The sequence below is a fragment of the Anomaloglossus baeobatrachus genome, chromosome 1 (genome assembly GCF_048569485.1).
Source record: "Anomaloglossus baeobatrachus isolate aAnoBae1 chromosome 1, aAnoBae1.hap1, whole genome shotgun sequence".
NCBI lineage: Eukaryota > Metazoa > Chordata > Amphibia > Anura > Aromobatidae > Anomaloglossus > Anomaloglossus baeobatrachus.
This window is the reverse complement of record NC_134353.1, coordinates 364,433,367-364,457,298: the sequence shown is the minus strand read 5'-3', so window position 1 is coordinate 364,457,298 and position 23,932 is coordinate 364,433,367. Positions and strand designations below refer to the sequence as shown.

Here is a 23,932-nt window from a genome sequence, read left to right as displayed (position 1 = left end):
TTTTTTTATCATCCTTTTAGATGTTTTTGCACAACAGAACAGTTTTTGTCTTTTGATAGAGCACAATGTGATATCTCACAGTGTTTTTTTTATACTTTTCTATGAGACTAGTGAGTTAACATTTATATACATATATATATTTTAGGAATTACAGAATGCAAGAAAAAGATGGAAACAGCAGGAAAAAAGAAACACAGAACTTGGTAAGTTTTATGATTCTTATTATTATCTGTATTTTATATACTAAAGGATCCTTCTTTTTCTTATATAATATACAATTCCTAACAAAAGTGATGTGTTAATACTGTCACCATGATGTGTTAATACTGTCACCATGTGAGCACTGCTCCGGTATCGCTCTCCGCGCACCATGAGCCAGGTTGGATCTGGTGTTTCCCAGCACATTTCTATTTAGTCAAAAACATCACGTAAAATGTTTAGAAGGTACGACTCTGAAGACCAACTCTCATTTATGCTACTTTTTCATTAGTTAAATAAGTTTGGCCCAAATACCATATTTCTGGAAGTACTAATGCCAGAAAACTAATGTACAGAAATCTATTGAATACATGTTTAACCAAAGGCCAAACTTTAAATTGTTAGCATCGTTTTCGATCATCAATAATGTCATCTTGCATCCATCAATGCAAAGATCTAGAAGACTTTCCCTGGATTATAAAAACCTCAGTTCCTGTGATGTTCCAGATAATACAGGAGGACCCCTTGTATCTAGAGCTTTTCCCAGTGCAGGATGAAAGATGACATCTGGTGTTACCCAGAAATCAGAAAACATCCTTTTAGAGAATGAAGTGAGCTGCTGATAGAGCACAGATGCCACATATAATGTAAAAGGATAATTCAATAATAAAAGAAGGTTATATATGTATATATATATATACAGTTAGGTCCAAAAATATTTGGACAGTGACACAATTTTCGCGAGTTGGGCTCTGCATGCCACCACATTGGATTTGAAATGAAACCTCTACAACAGAATTCAAGTGCAGATTGTAACATTTAATTTGAAGGTTTGAACAAAAATATCTGATAGAAATTGTAGGAATTGTACACATTTCTTTACAAACACTCCACATTTTAGGAGGTCAAAAGTAATTGGACAAATAAACCAAACCCAAAAAAATATTTTTATTTTCAATATTTTGTTGCGAATCCTTTGGAGGCAATCACTGCCTTAAGTCTGGAACCCATGGACATCACCAAACGCTGGGTTTCCTCCTTCTTAATGCTTTGCCAGGCCTTTACAGCCGCAGCCTTCAGGTCTTGCTTGTTTGTGGGTCTTTCCGTCTTAAGTCTGGATTTGAGCAAGTGAAATGCATGCTCAATTGGGTTAAGATCTGGTGATTGACTTGGCCATTGCAGAATGTTCCACTTTTTTGCACTCATGAACTCCTGGGTAGCTTTGGCTGTATGCTTGGGGTCATTGTCCATCTGTACTATGAAGCGCCGTCCGATCAACTTTGCGGCATTTGGCTGAATCTGGGCTGAAAGTATATCCCGGTACACTTCAGAATTCATCCGGCTACTCTTGTCTGCTGTTATGTCATCAATAAACACAAGTGACCCAGTGCCATTGAAAGCCATGCATGCCCATGCCATCACGTTGCCTCCACCATGTTTTACAGAGGATGTGGCGTGCCTTGGATCATGTGCCGTTCCCTTTCTTCTCCAAACTTTTTTCTTCCCATCATTCTGGTACAGGTTGATCTTGGTCTCATCTGTCCATAGAATACTTTTCCAGAACTGAGCTGGCTTCATGAGGTGTTTTTCAGCAAATTTAACTCTGGCCTGTCTATTTTTGGAATTGATGAATGGTTTGCATCTAGATGTGAACCCTTTGTATTTACTTTCATGGAGTCTTCTCTTTACTGTTGACTTAGAGACAGATACACCTACTTCACTGAGAGTGTTCTGGACTTCAGTTGATGTTGTGAACGGGTTCTTCTTCACCAAAGAAAGTATGCGGCGATCATCCACCACTGTTGTCATCCGTGGACGCCCAGGCCTTTTTGAGTTCCCAAGCTCACCAGTCAATTCCTTTTTCCTCAGAATGTACCCGACTGTTGATTTTGCTACTCCAAGCATGTCTGCTATCTCTCTGATGGATTTTTTCTTTTTTTTCAGCCTCAGGATGTTCTGCTTCACCTCAATTGAGAGTTCCTTAGACCGCATGTTGTCTGGTCACAGCAACAGCTTCCAAATGCAAAACCACACACCTGTAATCAACCCCAGACCTTTTAACTACTTCATTGATTACAGGTTAACGAGGGAGACGTCTTCAGAGTTAATTGCAGCCCTTAGAGTCCCTTGTCCAATTACTTTTGGTCCCTTGAAAAAGAGGAGGCTATGCATTACAGAGCTATGATTCCTAAACCCTTTCTCCGATTTGGATGTGAAAACTCTCATATTGCAGCTGGGAGTGTGCACTTTCAGCCCATATTATATATATATAATTGTATTTCTGAACATGTTTTTGTAGACAGCTAAAATAACAAAACTTGTGTCACTGTCCAAATATTTCTGGACCTAACTGTATATATATATACACTAGCTGTAGTACCCGGGCGTTGACCGGGATAGTAACTGTCTCTCTGTCCTTCTCCCAGTCTCTGTCTGTGTGTTGCTGTCTGTCTGTCTCGCTGTTTGTCTCTTTCCTTGTCTGTCTGTTTCTATCTCATTGTATTTGCATCAGTCTATCTGTCTCAATGTCTGTATCTGTCTGTCTTTCTCTCTCTCTCTCTCTCTCTCTCTCTCTGTCTCTTTGCCCATCTGTCTCTTTGCCCATCTGTCTCTTCACCTGGCTGTCTTTTTGCCCTGCTGTCTTTTTGCCCTGCTGTCTTTTTGCCCTGCTGTCTTTTTGCCCTGCTGTCTTTTTGCCCTGCTGTCTTTTTGCCCGGCTGTCTTTTTCTAGGTCTGTCTCTTTCCAGGGCTGTCTCTTTCCAGGGCTGTCTCTTTCCAGGGCTGTCTCTTTCCAGGGCTGTCTCTTTGCCGGGCTGTCTCTTTCCCGGTCTGTCTCTTTCCCGGTCTGTCTCTTTCCCGGTCTGTCTCTTTCCCGGTCTGTCTCTTTCCCGGTCTGTCTCTTTCCCGGTCTGTCTCTTTCCCGGTCTGTCTCTTTCCCGGTCTGTCTCTTTCCAGAGCCTTCTCTTTCCCGGTCTGTCTCTTTCCCGGTCTGTCTCTTTCCAGGTCTGTCTCTTTCCAGGTCTGTCTCTTTCCCTGTGTGTCTCTTTCCCCGTCTGTCTCTTTCCCCGTCTGTCTCTTTCTTTCTCTATCCGTCTCACCACCGACATATTTTTACCGCACACATAAGCTTGTTATACTAACAGTTTATTTTGTTCCTATAGCAACCACTGACAGTTGCTATTTATAGCCTGGAGCTCCCAGCTCCATTCAGTTTAATGGCTGCAGGCTGTAACTTACCTGTGGCACCTAACAGGTGTTGGCAATAACTAAATCACACTTGCAGCCAGTTGACATGGATTAAAGTTGACTCAACCTCTGTCCTGTGTCCTTGTGTTTACCACATTGAGCATGGAGAAAAGAAAGAAGAACAAAGAACTGTCTGAGGACTTGAGAATCCAAATTGTGAAGAAGCATGAGCAATCTCAAGGCTACAAGTCCATCTCCAAAGACCTGAAAGTTCCTGTGTCTACGGTGCGCAGTGCCATCAAAAAGTTTAAAGCCCATGGCACTGTGGCTAACCTCCCTAGATGTGGAAGGAAAAGAAAAATTGACGCAAGATTTCAACACAAGATTATGCGGATGGTAGATAAAGAACCTCGACTAACATCCAAACAAGTTCAAGCTGCCCTGCAGTCCGAGGGTACAACAGTGTCAACCCGTACTATCCGTCGGCATCTGAATGAAAAGGGACTGTATGGTGGGATACCCAGGAAGACCCCACTTCTTACCCCGAGACATAAAAAAGCCAGGCTGGAGTTTGCCAAAACTTACCTGAGAAAGCCTAAAACATTTTGGAAGGATGTTCTCTGGTCAGATGAGACAAAAGTAGAGCTTTTTGGGAAAAGCCATCAACATAGAGTTTACAGGAAAAAAAAGAGGCATTCAAAGAAAAGAACACGGTCCCTACAGTCAAACATGGCTGAGGTTCCCTGATGTTTTGGGGTTGCTTTGCTGCCTCTGGCACTGGACTGCTTGACCGTGTGCATGGCATTATGAAGTCTGAAGACTACCAACAAATTTTGCAGCATAATGTAGGGCCCAGTGTGAGAAAGCTGGGTCTTCCTCAGAGGTCATTGGTCTTCCAGCAAGACAATGACCCAAAACACACTTCAAAAAGCCCTAGAAAATGGTTTGATAGAAAGCACTGGAGACTACTAAAGTGGCCAGCAATGAGTCCAGACCTGAATCCCATAGAACACCTGTGGAAAGATCTCAAAATGGCAGTTTGGAAAAGGCACCCTTCAAATCTCAGGGACCTGAAGCAGTTTGCCAAAGAAGAATGGTCTAAAATTCCAGCAGAGCATTGTAAGAAACTCATTGATGGTTACCGGAAGCGGTTGTTCGCAGTTATTTTGGCTAAAGGTTGTGCAACCAAGTATTAGGCTAAGGGTGCCAATACTTTTGTCTGGCCCATTTTTGGAGTTTTGTGTGAAATGATAAATGATTTGATTTTTGTTTCCTTTTGTCTCTTTCCCGGTCTGTCTCTTTCCAGGTCTGTCTCTTTCCAGGTGTGTCGCTTTCCAGGTCTGTATCTTTGCCCGCCTGTCTCTTTGCCCGTCTGTCTCTTTGCCCGTCTGTCTCTTTGCCGGTCTGTCTCTTTCCCCGTCTGTCTCTTTCCCCGTCTGTCTCTTTCCCCGTCTGTCTCTTTCCCCGTCTGTCTCTTTGCCCGTCTGTCTCTTTGCCCGTCTGTCTCTTTGCCCGTCTGTCTCTTTCCCGTCTGTCTCTTTGCCCGTCTGTCTCTTTGCCCGTCTGTCTCTTTCTTTCTCTATCCGTCTCACCACCGACATATTTTTACCGCACACATAAGCTTGTTATACTAACAGTTTATTTTGTTCCTATAGCAACCACTGACAGTTGCTATTTATAGCCTGGAGCTCCCAGCTCCATTCAGTTTAATGGCTGCAGGCTGTAACTTACCTGTGGCACCTAACAGGTGTTGGCAATAACTAAATCACACTTGCAGCCAGTTGACATGGATTAAAGTTGACTCAACCTCTGTCCTGTGTCCTTGTGTGTACCACATTGAGCATGGAGAAAAGAAAGAAGAACAAAGAACTGTCTGAGGACTTGAGAATCCAAATTGTGAGGAAGCATGAGCAATCTTAAGGCTACAAGTCAAAGACCTGAAAGTTCCTGTGTCTACGGTGCGCAGTGCCATCAAAAAGTTTAAAGCCCATGGCACTGTGGCTAACCTCCCTAGATGTGGAAGGAAAAGAAAAATTGACGCGAGATTTCAACACAAGATTGTGCGGATGGTAGATAAAGAACCTTGACTAACATCCAAACAAGTTCAAGCTGCCCTGCAGTCCGAGGGTACAACAGTGTCAAAGAGACAGCCGGGCAAAGAGACAGCCGGGCAAAGAGACAGCCGGGCAAAGAGACAGCCGGGCAAAGAGACAGCCAGGCAAAGAGACAGCCAGGCAAAGGGACAGCTGGGCAAAAGGACAGCTGGGCAAAAAGACAGAGAGAGAGAGACAGATAGACTGATGCAAATACAGACAGAGAGATAGAAACAGACAGACAAGGAAAGAGACAGAAAGCGATACAGACAGACAGCGACACACAGATAGAGACTGGGAGAGAGACAGAGAGACAGGTACTATCCCGGGCAACACCCGGGTACTACAGCTAGTGTGTATATACAGTGCCTACAAGTAGTATTCAACCCCCTGCAGATTTAGCAGGTTTGATAAGATGCAAATAAGTTAGAGCCTGCAAACTTCAAACAAGAGCAGGATTTATTAACAGATGCATAAATCTTACAAACCAACAAGTTATGTTGCTCAGTTAAATTTTAATAAATTTTCAACATAAAAGTGTGGGTCAATTATTATTCAACCCCTAGGATTAATATTTTGTGGAATAACCCTTGTTTGCAATTACAGCTAATAATCGTCTTTTATAAGACCTGATCAGGCCGGCACAGGTCTCTGGAGTTATCTTGGCCCACTCCTCCATGCAGATCTTCTCCAAGTTAGCTAGGTTTTTTGGGTGTCTCATGTGAACTTTAATCTTGAGCTCCTTCCACAAGTTTTCAATTGGGTTAAGGTCAGGAGACTGACTAGGCCACTGCAACACCTTGATTTGTTCCCTCTTGAACCAGGCCTTGGCTTTCTTGGCTGTGTGCTTTGGGTCGTTGTCTTGTTGGAAGATGAAATGACGACCCATCTTAAGATCCTTGATGGAGGAGCGGAGGTTCTTGGCCAAAATCTCCAGGTAGGCCGTGCTATCCATCCTCCCATGGATGCGGACCAGATGGCCAGGCCCCTTGGCTGAGAAACAGCCCCACAGAATGATGCTGCCACCACCATGCTTGACTGTAGGGATGGTATTCTTGGGGTCATATGCAGTGCCATCCAGTCTCCAAACGTCACATGTGTGGTTGGCACCAAAGATCTCGATCTTGGTCTCATCAGACCAGAGAACCTTGAACCAGTCTGTCTCAGAGCCCTCCAAGTGATCATGAGCAAACTGTAGACGAGCCTTGACATAACGCTTTGAAAGTAAAGGTACCTTACGGGCTCGTCTGGAACGGAGACCATTGCGGTGGAGTACGTTACTTATGGTATTGACTGAAACCAATGTCCCCACTGCCATGAGATCTTCCCGGAGCTCCTTCCTTGTTGTCCTTGGGTTAGCCTTGACTCTTCGGACAAGCCTGGCCTCGGCACGGGTGGAAACTTTCAAAGGCTGTCCAGGCCGTGGAAGGCTAACAGTAGTTCCATAAGCCTTCCACTTCCGGATGATGCTCCCAACAGTGGAGACAGGTAGGCCCAACTCCTTGGAAAGGGTTTTGTACCCCTTGCCAGCCTTGTGACCCTCCACGATCTTGTCTCTGATGGCCTTGGAATGCTCCTTTGTCTTTCCCATGTTGACCAAGTATGAGGGCTGTTCACAAGTTTGGGGAGGGTCTTAATTAGTCAGAAAATGCTGGAAAAAGAGATAATTAATCCAAACATGTGAAGCTCATTGTTCTTTGTGCCTGAAATACTTCTTAATACTTTAGGGGAACCAAACAGAATTCTGGTGGTTTGAGGGGTTGAATAATAAATGACCCTCTGAATAAACGTTTCACAATTTAAAAAAAAAAAATAAATAAATAAGAAATAACATTCTTTTTTGCTGCAGTGCATTTCACACTTCCAGGCTGATCTACAGTCCGAATGTCACAATGCCAAGTTAATTCCGAATGTGTAAACCTGCTAAATCTGCAGGGGGTTGAATACTACTTGTAGGCACTGTATATATATATATATATATATATATATATATATATATATATATATATATATATATATATATATATATATATATATATATATATGACATGTGTATATATTCTAGACATGGAGAGGATATGAAATCTCTCTGGCTTTGTCTCAGCTCATCAGGCTATCCACTGGCACAATACCCGATGCCACAATATGTTGATGTATGTATAGGGAGATGGGATTGAATTAATTGCACCATACCATTACTACAGTCAAAATCATATTTGTATTGTTTTTTTATGTCATCTGGTTGTTTGTAATTCAGAACTTCAGTTATTTTTATGTCGTTTACTATGGATGATAAAACCTGAACGGTGAAGTTCGCTGTTCATACCGGACCGTGGGTGTCTGGTTATCGAGCTCAAACATGGACTTTTTAAAAAAGTCAGTTTCCGAGTTTGGAGTTTCGGTGCTGTTTGTATGCTAATAAAGTTTGTTGAGAGTAAGACCAGTCAATCAACAAGCTTTATTTCATGGGGAAAATACATGTACACTGCTGTGAACAAAATAAATAAATAAGTAAATCCGAAAAAAATTATATGAGGTCCCTCCTATCTTTGACAGCCAGCATAGGTAAAACAGACCTCTGCAGACTGCAGCCCTCAGCTGTCTGCTTTACCTTGCCTGCTTATCTAAAATTGAGGTGATCCCACACCCTTTTTTAAAATTATTTTCTTAAATATTTTTTATAACTAGCCAAGTTATGGCAGACAGCTGGGGCTGGTATTATCAGGCTGGGGAGGCCCATGGTTATTTACTTAGTTATTTCCTAAAAATAGCAGCCTGCAGCCACCCCAGAAGTGACACATCCATTAGCTGAGCCAATTTGCCCTGCTCTTCCTGATTGTCCTGGTGCAGTGGTAATTGGGGTAATACTTTTGGGGTTGATGTCAGCTATGTAATGTTACCTGGCATTAAGCCAGGGGTTCAGTTCAGTTCTATTAGACACCCCCATTACTAATCCGGGAAGTATACAGTTAAAAAACACACACATTTGTTTGCAGGACAATTGTCCTGCTTTTACCCCCATTTTGCTTCCTTTTGCAGACCCCTAGCCCTTGCTACACCCTTTTAGGCTTTGTGCGCATGTTGTGTAGTGTCCATGCTGAAAAATCTGCAGCGATTTAGCAGTGCATGTGCGCTTCAAATCGCTGCAGAAACACTGCATAATGGATGCAGTGTGTCTGCAGAATAGATGCCGATTTCATGCGCTCTGGATGCTGCTTCTCCCATAGATAGAGTGGGAGCAGCATCCAAAGCGCACAAAATATGTGACCTGTTGTTTTTTTAAGCCCAGCGATTTGGATCAAAATTTCAGCATGTAAATCGCTGCGCTCTCAAACGCAACATGCGGATGGATTATGCACAAGCTTCATAGATTGTGCTGGGGACGCAGGACGCATGCGTTTATGTTACAGTGCTATACGCAGCGCAAACGCATGAAATTACGCAACATGTGCACATAGCCTTACAGCACCAAAGTTCAGATCCCAATTGACTTATATGGGATTCCGAGTCTGAGTTCAAGTCCGGGTCTCAAACTGTATTTTTAACTAAAATCCGGCTGAATCTGGTGAACCCGAACGTCCACGGGTCCGCTAATGCCTATTGTTTAACCAAGGTGGTCAGTCATAGAACTAGATACTGTATCTAGTCACTGCTACCGTTAAAACAGTAACAGATTTTCAATAGTTTTAGGAACATTAGTGTTATATCTACAGATATCCACTAGATGGCAAGCGTGACTTGAACATTGTAGATGTGTAATTATGCAGAAAGACTGGAGTTTAGAAAACAAATTCTAGTAAAAAATATCTTTGTAGCATATCCATAGGATGACAATGTATAGGAATCTGTCAGTTTATTGCGGTATTTAGTCTATATACCCTGTAGCAGGTAGCTTTCTATACTTTTTTCCGCTTATATAAACAGTAAGGCCGGTTTCACACATCCTGCTTTTCGCCGGTTTGCCGGATCCGGCGCTCTCCCATACAGTGACTACAGTACAGTGACAGCGCAACAAGCGCCGGTCACATGCTGTCATGTGACCGGCGCATGTGACCCGGACGTTACAGCACTGTCACTGTACTGTATTGTCTGTACGGGAGAGCGCCGGATCCGGCAAACCGGCGAAAAGCCGGATGTGTGAAACCGGCCTTACATGGCTTGTATATTGAGAAAATATACAGAATATATTTTAGTCTCAAAATGCCTGTACAGGTTAATGAGACTGTAATTATCTTGATTGTATTGTTCATGGTAAATGCTGCTCATATAAATATCTGACCTATAGATAATTATTGTTTAGAATATTTATAATCTACGTGTGATTTTGTAATATGCCAATAAAAATCTTGTCTGTGAATGATTTAATTTCTCCTGAGGCAGATCTGCTGCTTAGCCACCTTAAACCAATATTTTGGCCCTCAAAGAAACCAACCTGGAAGCCCTGTATGTTTTTTCATACAGTATAATAGATACTGTATACAAAGTACACAAAGATCTCATTTCCCTGAATTGCTGTTTTAATGCCTTTTCTGATTTCAAGAAACCCCTTTTTCACGGACCCTTAGATTTGTACTGACGATTTTGATCTGACCCTCGTAACAATATTGGACTAGTCTTGGTGATTTTTCATGAACCACTGTGGAAAAAAAAAAAGTGGATCATGTGCACCACCCCATAGATGATCATAGGTAGAAGTAATATCGCTGTCTATGAATTCACATGGCACAGCTTTTGGGCAGCAATTTCTATATTTGCCCATGTAATGATCATTTATTATAGACCTATATGAATATTCAGTGAAAATAACTCCATCTATGCATTCAGTGCTAAACATTTTCTTCTGTACATTTAGGAAGAAAGTGAACTAAATGTGAAGGTTGACCATTTGCCAGGTAATGATACTCACAGAAACAGAAACGCCAGGTAGGTGACATAGTAACATTTATTTCTTTACAGTTGCTAATCAATGAAGTCACTATTAATGGTAATGATAATGTGTCAAACCATTCCATACCATGACAATTATTGGTGATATTCTATTAAAATTACAAAAACATGTTTAAAAATTAGTGCACTCTAGAAAAAAAATTGAATCTCCAGTACAAGTGTTATATAGATTCACATTTTATATTAATCATAGCCATTTTTAAATCAGTTATTCTATCTGACAATGTCAATCCAACCACTATAGCAGCTGTACCATATGGGGCCTGTAATGGAAATGTGATTGATTGTAAGGTTTGCTGTTACTTTATTTTAGTGGCTACATGCAGCCTTCAGTTCATACAATTAATACAATTCCCATTAAAGATGACCCCTCACCTCATGTCATGTTAAACTGGCCACATCATGGAATAGTGACTGTAGTATTGAATAGAAAGTCATATAGAAGGTCATAGGTTATAATGTATGCTAAAGCTAAAGGGACCTTACTAGAGATTATTCTTCTGGGTTGTTTTCCCTGTATAACATTGAACAATCATAAGAAGAAGGAGGAAAAAAGAACACCCCCTCCATGATTAGAGTGCTGTGAGAGGTGATCTGCAGCTGTAGAGGTGTTTGTAATGACACTCAGCTCAGTGGTATTCTACTCCTCCCACACTGACTGCTGGGAGATGAAAGCTGAAGATGTTTGTAATCACCCTTAGTTCAGTTCTAATCTCCTCTCAACACACTAACTGCTATGAGATCTGATGGTTTAATCACACTTGGCTCTGCTCTATATTACACAGTAGCTGCAGAGATTAGGGATGTCTTTCATTACGACTTTCCAGGGTCATATTCTATTTTCTCCCTGCTTAAGATTGGTGAACATCATGCACAGGAAAATGTATATGCCTCCAGAGAAAACCTACTGGCCATACCCATTGGACTTATCATGAAAGAAATAGAAATTAAAAATTAAAATCTACATTTTATTCAGCTCCAGTTTAACATGATAAAACGGCTGAAAGTTCCTCTTTAAGGTCAATAATATTTGTATAGTACACATGCAGTTAGCTCCCCCTAGTGGTACCTGAATGTAGTCAGAAATGTTTACTTTATTAGAAGACTAGAACTCTGCTGTATTGCTTTATCATGAAATGAATCAGCAATGATTTATTTTTGGACATAAAAACAAAATTAGTGGTGAATATTATCTTTAAAAAATATATAGTGCATTTGGTAGCATTCTTAGATCCGTTGTGAATTCTGCAGTAGGCCCTATGATTTTTGTGTATACTCCTACTACTATAATAAAAAAAACGACAATTTATTTATAAATGGTCTGAGTGTTAGTATATCGCATAATAATCCATCAGAAAGCAATAATGTGATACAATACCAATATGGTTGTTCATTAATTATAGACTTATATCTGGTGCATAAAAGTGTATAGATAAATAAATCCTCATATTTAAAAAATAAACAATTTTCTATATTAAAGAGGATATGTCACTTGCTGAAAAGAAATTAACTAAATACCTTGAAAAATCCCTGAGCTGCCCTGATTTCGCCTATTTTTTTTGCTCCATGCTGCGCCACTCCATTGCAATGATACTCACATTTGTTGCTCTTGGTCTTGGAGTTCAATATGTAGTCTTCCCTGGGGACCTGCACTTTTACTCCTCCATCCCTAGCTGCAAATCAGAGCTCAACAGCTGATGCTGCAGTCCAGCAGTCTCGTACACAGCCGAGCTGTTATTGCCTGTGTCCGGGAGAGAGGGATGACACCATGACTTCCCAGAGAAGACTCTGAAGAAACGCCCAATTGATCTCCAAGCAGAAATTTCACATACTGCACTCCAAAAGCAACAAATTAGATGGTAGAATCAGAGGAACGCAGTGATTTTTAAGGTATTTGACTCAATGTTTTTGAGTAAGTGACTGGTCTTCCTAAAGATCTCATCAAAGGACAGCAGGCTGTACATGCAGATTAGTAGCAACCGTGTATATCAGCCAGTAGGCTAGAATAATACTTATGTAATGCCACTTTACAATTATTATTAAAATGAGTGAATAATTTAAAAAAAAAAAAAAAAAAAAAAAAAAAAGCATAAGGGTTTACATTAGATTGAGCTATGTAAACTTCATAGTGATCACAAAATGGGCTGGCAGCAGTGAAACGAAATCTTGATTAGAAAACTACTTGTAAGAGTTGGTAGAAGATAATATACAGTATAATATTCCCACTTACATTCTGCTGACAATAGTGGAAAATGATCATGAGGACAGGAGGTGATAAAGAATTGTGAGGATTTCAGGAATTGTAGAATATTTTGATTTTTGAAAAGAATGAATGATACATGATGAGTGATGCATGAACAATATAATGTAATAACCTTCATCATAAATTCTGAATATGTTCGTTTCCAAAAAGTTTACTTTTAATGTAAGAAAATGCAATTAGAAATGCTCATGCACATGGCACACAGGATCTTAAAAGTGTACCCTTTAACACTAGAAGTCCAAGGAATTTCGAGCTCCATAGGGTTCCAATGGTAGAAATGTTTAATGACCCCTCTCTGGGACATCTAGTGTTAAATGAATTGTACAGGGTGTTACAATTGATGACTTATCATTTGGATAGGTCATCAATATATGATCATTGGGGGTCCAATATCTAATATAAGCTCTGATAATTGCTACAGAAACAAAATACAGACAGAATGTAGCAGTACTTGCCAGTGGCCACTAAGCAATGTACTGGCCTGTTGGATTCCACTCTATACATTGCTTAGTTATGGTATCTGTTATTTTTGCGTCATTAGATTGATAAATTTGCCTAAAATGGTTTGTGTCCAAATTCTGGCACATGTAATTCTGGAGCAACTACAATATTAAATCTGATCTATAGTTTGAGCCTGGTGTATTTGTGACGCCCTGGACTAGCCAGATAGTCACAGGTAGGCCCTTGCACAAACACCCTACACCTAAAAAGGTATCAGCAGCCAACCTAAAAATCCTGAGTCATCCCTCTCAGGTCTTGACGTTCACACCCGGGGGCGAAGCCAGGCGGTTGGCCACGCCCTCAGAGGAGTTCGGATAGCCTGAGGCGGGAAAAACAGGCAGATCAGTTAGGAGAGGAGAGTAGTTGGAAAGGAGTAATGTCTGTCAGGGATCTGGGTAGGAGCTCGGGTACCCTGTGGCCAGGAGGCAGATGGTGGTGGCTGTCTGCAGGAGCCAGGAAGACAACCGGTGGAATCGTCAGGGACCAGGACAGGGTAGTAGCCCGCCGGTACCGAACCGGGGAACCGAACGGAAACCGGAGCACCAGGAGGGGTACTCAGACCCAGTACGAGGCTCAGAAGCCACTGGACTGAGTCGAATTCACTGATTGGGGTCTGGACCTTAGGTTCTTTCCCACCCAAGTTCCGACTGAAGGCAACAGCCCAACGAGGGGAATAGAAAGCCACCGCCCAGGCATAGAGATCCCACGGGCCAGCATCTGCGGGCAAACGGGCTCCCTGACATCCACTAGCCGGGGAGCGGGCTCCCGTCGCTGAAGCAAAGGAAGTCAGCATTCTACTAAAAAGGTGCAGGAGAAAGGTGGAAATCACCAACCTGATTAAGGGGAAAAGCGCAGCCGGCTGTGGGCACCGACCACCATCCTTTTGGTTTACCAGAGACTCCGGTGTATCTGTCATAGTGAGTACAACAGTGCCCTCGGGCTGCGCACCGCACCGCACCATCCCGCTTGCACCTCCTTCTTGCCCCAATCGTGCCCCCGGGGCCACCAACCCCTGCCCACAGAGGGGATCAACACCAGGCTGCATAACACCATCCCTGGGAGCCTAGTCAACGGCAGCAGTGGTGCCCACTCACTCACCACAAACCATGGGTGACGTCACGAACTTAATCCCCAAACAACCGCGGCCCCCGGCCGTGAACCTCCCCACCGAACACCACCCCTCACTTATCGCCAGCATCCCTTCAGAGCGACGTGACCCCCGGGTCCGGGAGGAATTCTAGCCACCCACCGACGAGCCCGTATCCAAGCGGCTCGGCAGCCGGCCGAGCCCCAGGGCGGTACATATTTATGAGGAGGGAGCTTCCCCTACCTTGAATCCTCTGCATCTTGTCAATCACTACTGAGAGAGGTAAAAGGAGCAGGTATGAATATACCTGACAAACTATGCCCCTGATCATTAACATCGGGATTTAGTATCAAAATCTCATAGACCATGAATAAAGAGCCTTCCTTCAAAAATCAAGAAAGCCTACAAAACATTTTGGAGTATAGGCCAAAGAATGAATAAAAATATTTCATTTTTGAACAAATATGATTAAACTAACATATAAAATGCTAATGTCAGTTTAAAAGGCAAAAACCACACACGTGACCTCAAAAAAAGAAAAAAGTACAGCAACAGTGCATACATGTAGAATAGTCATAAGTATCTGTATATAAGTCCAAAGCAAAACATGTGAGTAACACAGTAGGCACATGAATCGTACATCTGAGTATGTAGTAAGTGTTGGTATTAGAAGTAGCTGCATATTATTGAACACAAATACATATATACAGCAGACTATAGGACTATCACATGGACCGAATCGCAGAAAACCGTAAATAACAACAAAAAAGAGAAAGGCGATCAAATAGTCCAAAAAGATAAAGCTTTTATTGGTGAAAAGGTGACAAAGGGAGAAAACGGGTCACATCACAGCAAACCACCAGGTATAATTAAAATATATATTATTATCAGCTCACCAAGCCTGCTGCAGACCTATAGCCGTCCTGTGGGAGATGATCAGCGCACGGATGGTCAGAAGTCACCAGGTAGAAATAGAATGTAAATCCAGCGCAATCACAAGAATTTTTTTAAAAATTTTTTTTTTTTTTTTTTTTTCTTCTTTATTATTGATTTTCCATAAAATCCAAGCAGGTACATGCAGCATAAGAAAATATAGATGTGCCCAGGTCAGAGCGACGCGTTTCAACAAACTGTCTTAATCATGGTCTGAACCAAGACTGACCAAATCCTTCTTTAAGAAGGCAATCCACCCAAAGTTAATTGTTCACCTGTGAGATTAACTATAGGGGGGTTGATACAAAGAGATATACATACATAATTAAAAACACATATACAAATATATAGAATACCATATTTAAACATTGTGAATAATATTAGGAATCATGGTGATTATATCCCAGATGGAGGGAATGAAACCTTATCAATTATATAAATATAGACATCATAATTCATATTTTATCTTCCAATTTTATAGATGTCAAATATCATCATAAAAGATTCCATAATGAAGAGTAAACCAAAAATTAGTTTAATAAAATAGATCAATAATGCAAGATTAAATCCTGTCTACTGTTTAAGCCATGGGGATAGCTACTTTCCAGGGTGAAAATCCAGAAGGTTTCTCGGTTGAGAAGTTTCCTTCTGTGATCTCCACCCCGCAGCGGTTTTGTTACCTTTTCTATCCCCATGACTTCCATGCTATTTAAATTGCCTCCATGTATATCGCTGAAATGCTTTGAAACCGCAGATGCGGCTAATGCATTAGGATTCCCAGCATCTAAAATATGTCTCCTGATCCTCACCTTTAGAGGGCCACTTGTACATCCTATATATTGAGTAACATACAAAGTACAAACTATTGAATACACTACATACTCTGTGTTACAATTAATATAGTTTTTAATCGAATATTCTTTTTTATTGTGGCTTGAGGTGAAATTTTTATCATTTTTAACATATCTGCAAGTTTTGCATCGGTTCGCACCGCATTTATAAAAGCCATCCGCATTCAACCAAGTTTTCTTTAACCTGTTAGTACCCTCTCCCAGGTACAGACTTGGTGAAAGCAGATTAGCCAATGTAGGCGCTTTTTTTGCAATGCAGTGTGCACCGTTACTTAAAATTCTTTTCAGTTTCAGGTCCTCATTTAGAACTGGTAAATATTTCTTTATTATTTCAGCGATTTTATTATATTGCAGGCTATAGTTAGTGGTAAAAACTAAATTTCTATTATTAATGTTCTTACTTTTATTTTTATTTTTATTTTCATTTTTATCAGCAAACAGGAGTCTATTACGATCAGTTTCCCCCATTATAGATTTCGCTCTATTTAAGGACCAAGCTGGATAACCTCTATATGACAATCGTTCACATGTCAACATGAAAAAATGACATGTGAACGATTGTCATATAGAGGTTATCCAGCTTGGTCCTTAAATAGAGCGAAATCTATAATGGGGGAAACTGATCGTAATAGACTCCTGTTTGCTGATAAAAATGAAAATAAAAATAAAAATAAAAGTAAGAACATTAATAATAGAAATTTAGTTTTTACCACTAACTATAGCCTGCAATATAATAAAATCGCTGAAATAATAAAGAAATATTTACCAGTTCTAAATGAGGACCTGAAACTGAAAAGAATTTTAAGTAACGGTGCACACTGCATTGCAAAAAAAGCGCCTACATTGGCTAATCTGCTTTCACCAAGTCTGTACCTGGGAGAGGGTACTAACAGGTTAAAGAAAACTTGGTTGAATGCGGATGGCTTTTATAAATGCGGTGCGAACCGATGCAAAACTTGCAGATATGTTAAAAATGATAAAAATTTCACCTCAAGCCACAATAAAAAAGAATATTCGATTAAAAACTATATTAATTGTAACACAGAGTATGTAGTGTATTCAATAGTTTGTACTTTGTATGTTACTCAATATATAGGATGTACAAGTGGCCCTCTAAAGGTGAGGATCAGGAGACATATTTTAGATGCTGGGAATCCTAATGCATTAGCCGCATCTGCGGTTTCAAAGCATTTCAGCGATATACATGGAGGCAATTTAAATAGCATGGAAGTCATGGGGATAGAAAAGGTAACAAAACCGCTGCGGGGTGGAGATCACAGAAGGAAACTTCTCAACCGAGAAACCTTCTGGATTTTCACCCTGGAAAGTAGATATCCCCATGGCTTAAACAGTAGACAGGATTTAATCTTGCATTATTGATCTATTTTATTAAACTAATTTCTGGTTTACTCTTCATTATGGAATCTTTTATGATGATATTTGACATCTATAAAATTGGAAGATAAAATATGAATTATGATGTCTATATTTATATAATTGATAAGGTTTCATTCCCTCCATCTGGGATATAATCACCATGATTCCTAATATTATTCACAATGTTTAAATATGGTATTCTATATATTTGTATATGTGTTTTTAATTATGTATGTATATCTCTTTGTATCAACCCCCCTATAGTTAATCTCACAGGTGAACAATTAACTTTGGGTGGATTGCCTTCTTAAAGAAGGATTTGGTCAGTCTTGGTTCAGACCATGATTAAGACAGTTTGTTGAAACGCGTCGCTCTGACCTGGGCACATTTATATTTTCTTATGCTGCATGTACCTGCTTGGATTTTATGGAAAATCAATAATAAAAAAGAAAAAAAAAAAAAAATTTTTTTAAATTTTTTTTTAAAAAAATTCTTGTGATTGCGCTGGATTTACATTCTATTTCTACCAGGTATAATTGCATCAGATAAAGAGATGAAAATATCATCCGACCGCAGAATACTCCTGACAAATGTTCATACCGAAATGCGCATCGGGCGCATTCACACTGCATCCACCAACATCTAGGTAATGTTATAATTTTGTTGATGTTCACCTGCCTTGCCTGACTCCGCTTCTTTCCTGCTTTGCAGTCATTCTGCCCCCATTTTCCATTCATTGTTTTCGTGATCAGTGTCCATGCTGAATTTTAGTATATGATGGCACCTTTTTCTTGGTGTCTAATGTCTTTGCTGCAAATATTATTTTCTTTTTGATTGATCATTGAATTTGTGATCATCGCCTTGCAGCCTTGACACTATCTTACTTTCCATCTACTGTCATCGTTCAGCGTTGACACTGATTAATAAATATGGTAATTTTTGATGTACTCTTCCCTATATATCATGTTGGGTGTCCTCTCTACATGTATTAATTAGGATATCATATATACTATTGTTGTTTTCATTTGATTCCATGCACAGAGTATACCTTACATTAAGGATTGATTTCATCTTGACGAGTATGTTAGAAATTTAGCTATATTAGTGTTTCCTTCAGGCAATTTACTTTTGGCCCAACAATATTTGACTGAGTATTCTGCGGTCGGATGATATTTTCATCTCTATATCTGATGCAATTATACCTGGTGGTTTGCAGTGATGTAACCCGTTTTCTCCCCTTGTCACCAATAAAATCTTTATATTTTTGGACTATTTGATCTCCTTTCTCTTTTTTGTTGCTATCTGAGTATATAGTAAGACAAGTTTGTGGAAAAAAATCCTACAACATTCAATAAGTAAATAAATACCTTTGGCATAATAGAGTAACACGATAAACTGTGTTTAAAAGAAACTTTCAGGATAAATGTATAAAAAAATAATAAATAAATGCAGATAAATGTGCAAAAAAAGTATATGATGAATGCTTAAAGTGCTACAGTACAAGCTGAAAATTAATCCTTCACAAAGAGGATGGACAGGAAAGTGCAACTACATATGTAAAAAGCAGCAAAAATACAAAAGGTGCTAGTGCAAGATGTACAAACCCATCAAGATCACATAAAGGAAAATCCCATGAGAAGAGGTTTAAAAGAGAGACTACCCGATAACCATAAACTGAAAGGGGTGCTTTACACGCTGCGACATCGCTAGCGATTGCGAGCGCGATAGGACTCGCCCCCGTCGTTGGTGCGATATGTGGTGATCGCTGCCGTAGCGATAATGTTCGCTACGGCAGCGATCACCACATATCGCACCAACGACGGGGGCGAGTGCTATCACGCTCGACATCGCTAGCAATTGCTAGCGATGTTGCAGCGTGTAAAGCACCCCTTATACCTCATACCTGTACAGCGACGTCGCTGTGACCGCCGAACAATCCCTCCCTCAAGGGGGAGGTGCGTTCGGCGTCATAGTGACGTCACTGCGGCGTCACTAAGCGGCTGGCCAATAGCAGAGGAGGGGTGGAGATGAGCGGGACGTAACATCCCGCCCACCTCCTTTCTTCCGAATTGCCGGTGGACGCAGGTAAGGAGATGTTCGTCGTTCCTGCGTTGTCACACATAGCAATGTGTGATGCCGCAGGAACGACGAACAACATCGTACATGCAGCAGCGATATTAAGGAAAGGAGCGACGTGTCAACGTCACCGTTTTTGAACGATTTTGCGATCGTTGATCGTCGCTCCTTGGTGTCACACGCTGCGATGTCGCTACCGGCGCCGGATGTGCGTCACTAACGACGTGACCCCGACGATATATCGGTAGCGATGTCGCAGCGTGTAAAACACCCTTTAAGAGCAGGAAGACAAAGACCTGCATGGCTGCAAAAGGAATACCCCTTTTAGCTTCAGTACATTTTAAAGCTCTTCTCATGGAAATTTTCCTTATCTGATCTTGAAGGATTTGTACAGGAAAAAAAAGGCCGGCACAAAACCAAGCACAAATGCTGATCAGTTATATGTGTCCGTTGATAGCATATAAGGGGCTAGCTTTCACCAGAATACTACTAGAGAGACCATGAGTTTGAGCAAACCAAGCCTCCACCATATTGGCCCCCACCCCACTTTTCAAAAGAACAAAAATAATTTCAGTGGTCATACCAATAACAATGTTTAAAGCCATGTGCGCACTAGAAAGTGAGTTTTTCTCAAGGAAATTCCGGTCCCTCTTAAAGAATCCCGCACCTGCGGTAAAAAACGCACCAAAACCGGAACGAAATCCGCATGTGGTTTTGCCGTGGTTTGGTGCGGATTTGCCGCGGTGTTTCCGCAGGTTGGTCCCTGCAGATTTTTACCATTATCCATGGCAAAAACCACAGGCACCTGCGCACAGCATTTTTTATACCCATAGGTTTTGCTGGGGATTGACTGCAAAAATGTTACACACATTTTCTGCAGCAAATCCGCGGTAAATCTGCAGCATGCGCACATAGCCTTAATACCAAAGGACAGACACCAACAAAATGACCCTTCTGACTGCAAAAGAATCAAATCCATCTTGAGGGAGTCAGGCAACAATCTCCACCTGTTGTGCCTCACTCCCTGAGAAGTGAGGGCGAAGCTTAAAGTTTACAAGATTCTCTGAAACCACAAATGTATCCATCTCTCCTGTCTTGGAGAGATACCTTGGGTTCTGGTTGAGTCTGGCTGCAAGCCAAGAGCAGCAGACCCGCAATCTGCTGCAGTTGTGGCACAACCTGCAGATCTGTCACTTCCATAGATAAACTCTGCATCTGTTGTGGCATGTCGAGTAGAGGGAATGCCTGGCATGTGGCACAACACAAAGGGAAAACCAGGGAGGATGTAAAGGAAGGCCCTAGCAATAGGGAGGGAGAAGCAGGGTCACCTCCTAACACTCACCTGAGTCTGATACCTGCACTCCCTAACATTCCTAGATGGGTCCTTCCCTCCATGTGCCATCACATGCCTAAGCCCTCACTGGCCTTGAACTCACCCTGACTAGTGTGTAGGCCAGCAAGACAGTAGACTCACTACTACAATAAAACAACATAAGGAAGGTAAGACAAATGAGTGGGGAAAATCAAAAACAAATAGCACTCCTTGGTTTCTCCAGCAAAAAAATCCCCAGCTACAACAGAAGTGAATACATTAGCTTCCCCAGAGACAGGCTACTACAAAGTGATCAGAATAGAAGATTTATAATCGGTATGGAGTGAAGCCAGGAGTGGGTAAACATTGTGGAAAGGAATGATGATAAGATGCTGCTTCTGTGATTAAGGCTATGAGTAATCTCAGCCAGAAAGGAAAAAGTCCTTAACCTTTCAGCATAAAATGAAGGTAAATCTACTCCAATACAAGATGTAATAGTCAGATGCGACACAATTGTGACAATTATTACGCTTGGTTACTTATAACTCTAAATAACAGGTATCATTAACTTATCTTAGTCCTAGTCTCTCTGTCAGGGAGGCGTCAGTGTCAGTGTTCGGTCTTCAGGTTCATTTTGGAGTAGCTGTTCAATATTTGGTGTTTGGTATTGGGGTTCCCTCTGGAGTTGCTATTCAGTTTTCGTTCTTCTGGTTCTTTCTGGCATCAGTGTTTCGTATTTGATATTCGATCTTCAGGTTCCTTCAGTGTCACTGATGGCTGCAAGTTTCTCCGCTGCTAACGTGACCATCCCATTCTGACTCTTGGCACCAACTCTGCCTCTTCTGGACTGTTTCAAGCTTTTATAATTGAATGTTCTCAGTGAGAGGAACAAAATAGCTTTTATAATTAACAATTGCACCACAACTGTCATCTAATCTCCATCTCTTCTAAACTCTCTCAAGGAAACACACTCCACTTTACATTTCCTGTATGCCCTTTCCAACCAGCAGATGGCGCTATTCACTTTCAGATACTGTAAGGTGTTAACAGAATGCTTCTTCTGTTCATGACCCCCTTCATACACATGTGTGCGTGATAACATGCTTTACAAAAGCAGCATTTTTGCTAGTGCTATACAAAGCTACACACATGCACGTATTTGTTCCCCTCAGCATTGAGCTTCTCTGAGGCCAGGTGTATGCATCCTGGCTTCACCACTATAGTGTGAGCCATGAAACACAAACCAGAAAAACACGTACATTGAAAATAAAAAGCTTTTTATAATCACCTTCTTCAGCCGCTGCCGCCTCTGCTTCCAGGCTGGCTCATTATTCTCATACATATTAATTTATGCACCGCACAGCCAACCCGGAAGTAGCTGGAGCGGGGGTCAGCAGCGGCCAGATACAGTAGAGCCGGAGACTTCAGCACCACGGACAGCAGGAGTGGAGACAAGTGAGTATACGTCCATGTGTTATCACGAATGATGGATCACGGATAGCACATGGATAACTGTAAGAATAGTCCTGGGAGTGGACCCACTGAACCGTGCACCGGACTCCCCTGCGACGCCGCCTCGAGCGAACCCCTATACAGGGACTGTCGTGTGTAACCGCAGAGGGCCTACGTAGATGCACGGAAGCTGGTATCAGCAAGAATCACTGGATCGAGTCTTATAGAAACAGGATCCGATCTGAACCAGGTACAGGTTAACGGGATCAGGCAGAAGTCCAGAACCGAAGACTGGTGCAGGTCACAGGGATTAGGCTGAGGTCCAGGAGTTGAGACTGGTGCAGGTTAATGGGATCAGGCTAAGGTCCAGGAGCGGAGACTGGTGCAAGTTAATGGGATCAGGCTGAGGTCCAGGCGCGGAGACTGGTGCAGGTTAATGAGATCAGACTGAAGTGTTTGCTCAGAACGGTACTCAGGATCTGCAAGCAGAGACAGAGTTACACAAAGCACAGGCATAGAGGGACCTGAACAACTGGTACAAGAGACAAGCTACAGGGACTCGTTGAACAAGCACTGGCCATGGGAAATAGGAAGTCTTAAATACCCAAGGTTAATTAGTAGTCAAATCCCGGACAGTTGGGCTGGCCCTTTAAGTCAAGGAGAGTGCACGCGCGTACCCTCTAGTATGCATGTGTGAGGACAGCAACCTGGAAGTCAGAGCTGAGACCACAGGAGGAGAGGCAGGACGCTGGAGCGCAGGTGGCTGCAGTGAAAGTGTGGCACAGAGCCGGGACCCATAGGAAAAAGGCATGGACAGGGTAGCAGGAGAGCGGGCTCGGCGAGGACCCCAGGAGTTGGAGTGACTGGTGGTGGGCGGCGCGGTCGGACTGGGAGCGTGACAATAACCCACGTGTGGTGTGAATCATGGCACATGGAGGGACATATGCGTTTTTTACACGTCAGTGAAAAACGTCTGTGTTTTTCAGTGACGTGTGAACAGGCCTAAGATAGCCTCGAACAATACGAGTCAATGGTTGTAAATAACCATCAACCCAGGCACTGAATTTCTCATGAAATATGACCATAATTGGATGTTCAATAAATAATCATATTCCCCTTTAATTAAAACATCTAATTTAAGTCATCAGCAAACGTTTAGGCAATATTCCTTAAATGCAAGTCTAGGATCCTGTGATAATTTTCTATATGTGTTAATGGCACCTAAAATGCAATAAAGCTGCCTTTTATATAACTGCATCCATTATAACAGTTGATGCCCTCATTAACCAAGGGTCGACTAATAATGACTATATTTTTGTAAGTTCTCTTATAGCTTTGTTTTATTATTTTTATTTCAATTTTATTCTGATTAGAAATTATTACCTGATTGTCATAATGTAATGGTAATAGAGGACCAGTCTATTAAAACATGGCTTATAATTTAGAAATTAGCATTAGCATTCTAATCTACATCTAACCCTTGGTCAGCTTGAACCCCTCCTGGTGTGGACAAGTAATTGATATGATACATCTACTGGATAGCAGACACAAAGCCTGGCTTCTGTATGCTGAAAATCTGAGAAGAGACAAATGAAACTCTTGCTGTTTGCAAAGGGACACAGCAGATGGCATCGTTTTTCCAGTTATGAATATTTG

The 23,932-nt window shown here is 41.6% G+C and overlaps 1 protein-coding gene across 1 annotated transcript in view; it reads left to right on the top strand.

Moving 5' to 3' along the window:
- LOC142293071 (uncharacterized) overlaps positions 1 to 23,932 on the top strand; it is a 137,444-nt gene that overhangs the window by 54,957 nt on the left and 58,555 nt on the right. The window contains exons 6-7 of the mRNA XM_075337807.1: positions 146 to 203; positions 10,330 to 10,400. Coding sequence (XP_075193922.1) covers positions 146 to 203; positions 10,330 to 10,400 — 129 coding nt within the window. The remainder of the gene's footprint in view (positions 1 to 145; positions 204 to 10,329; positions 10,401 to 23,932) is intronic.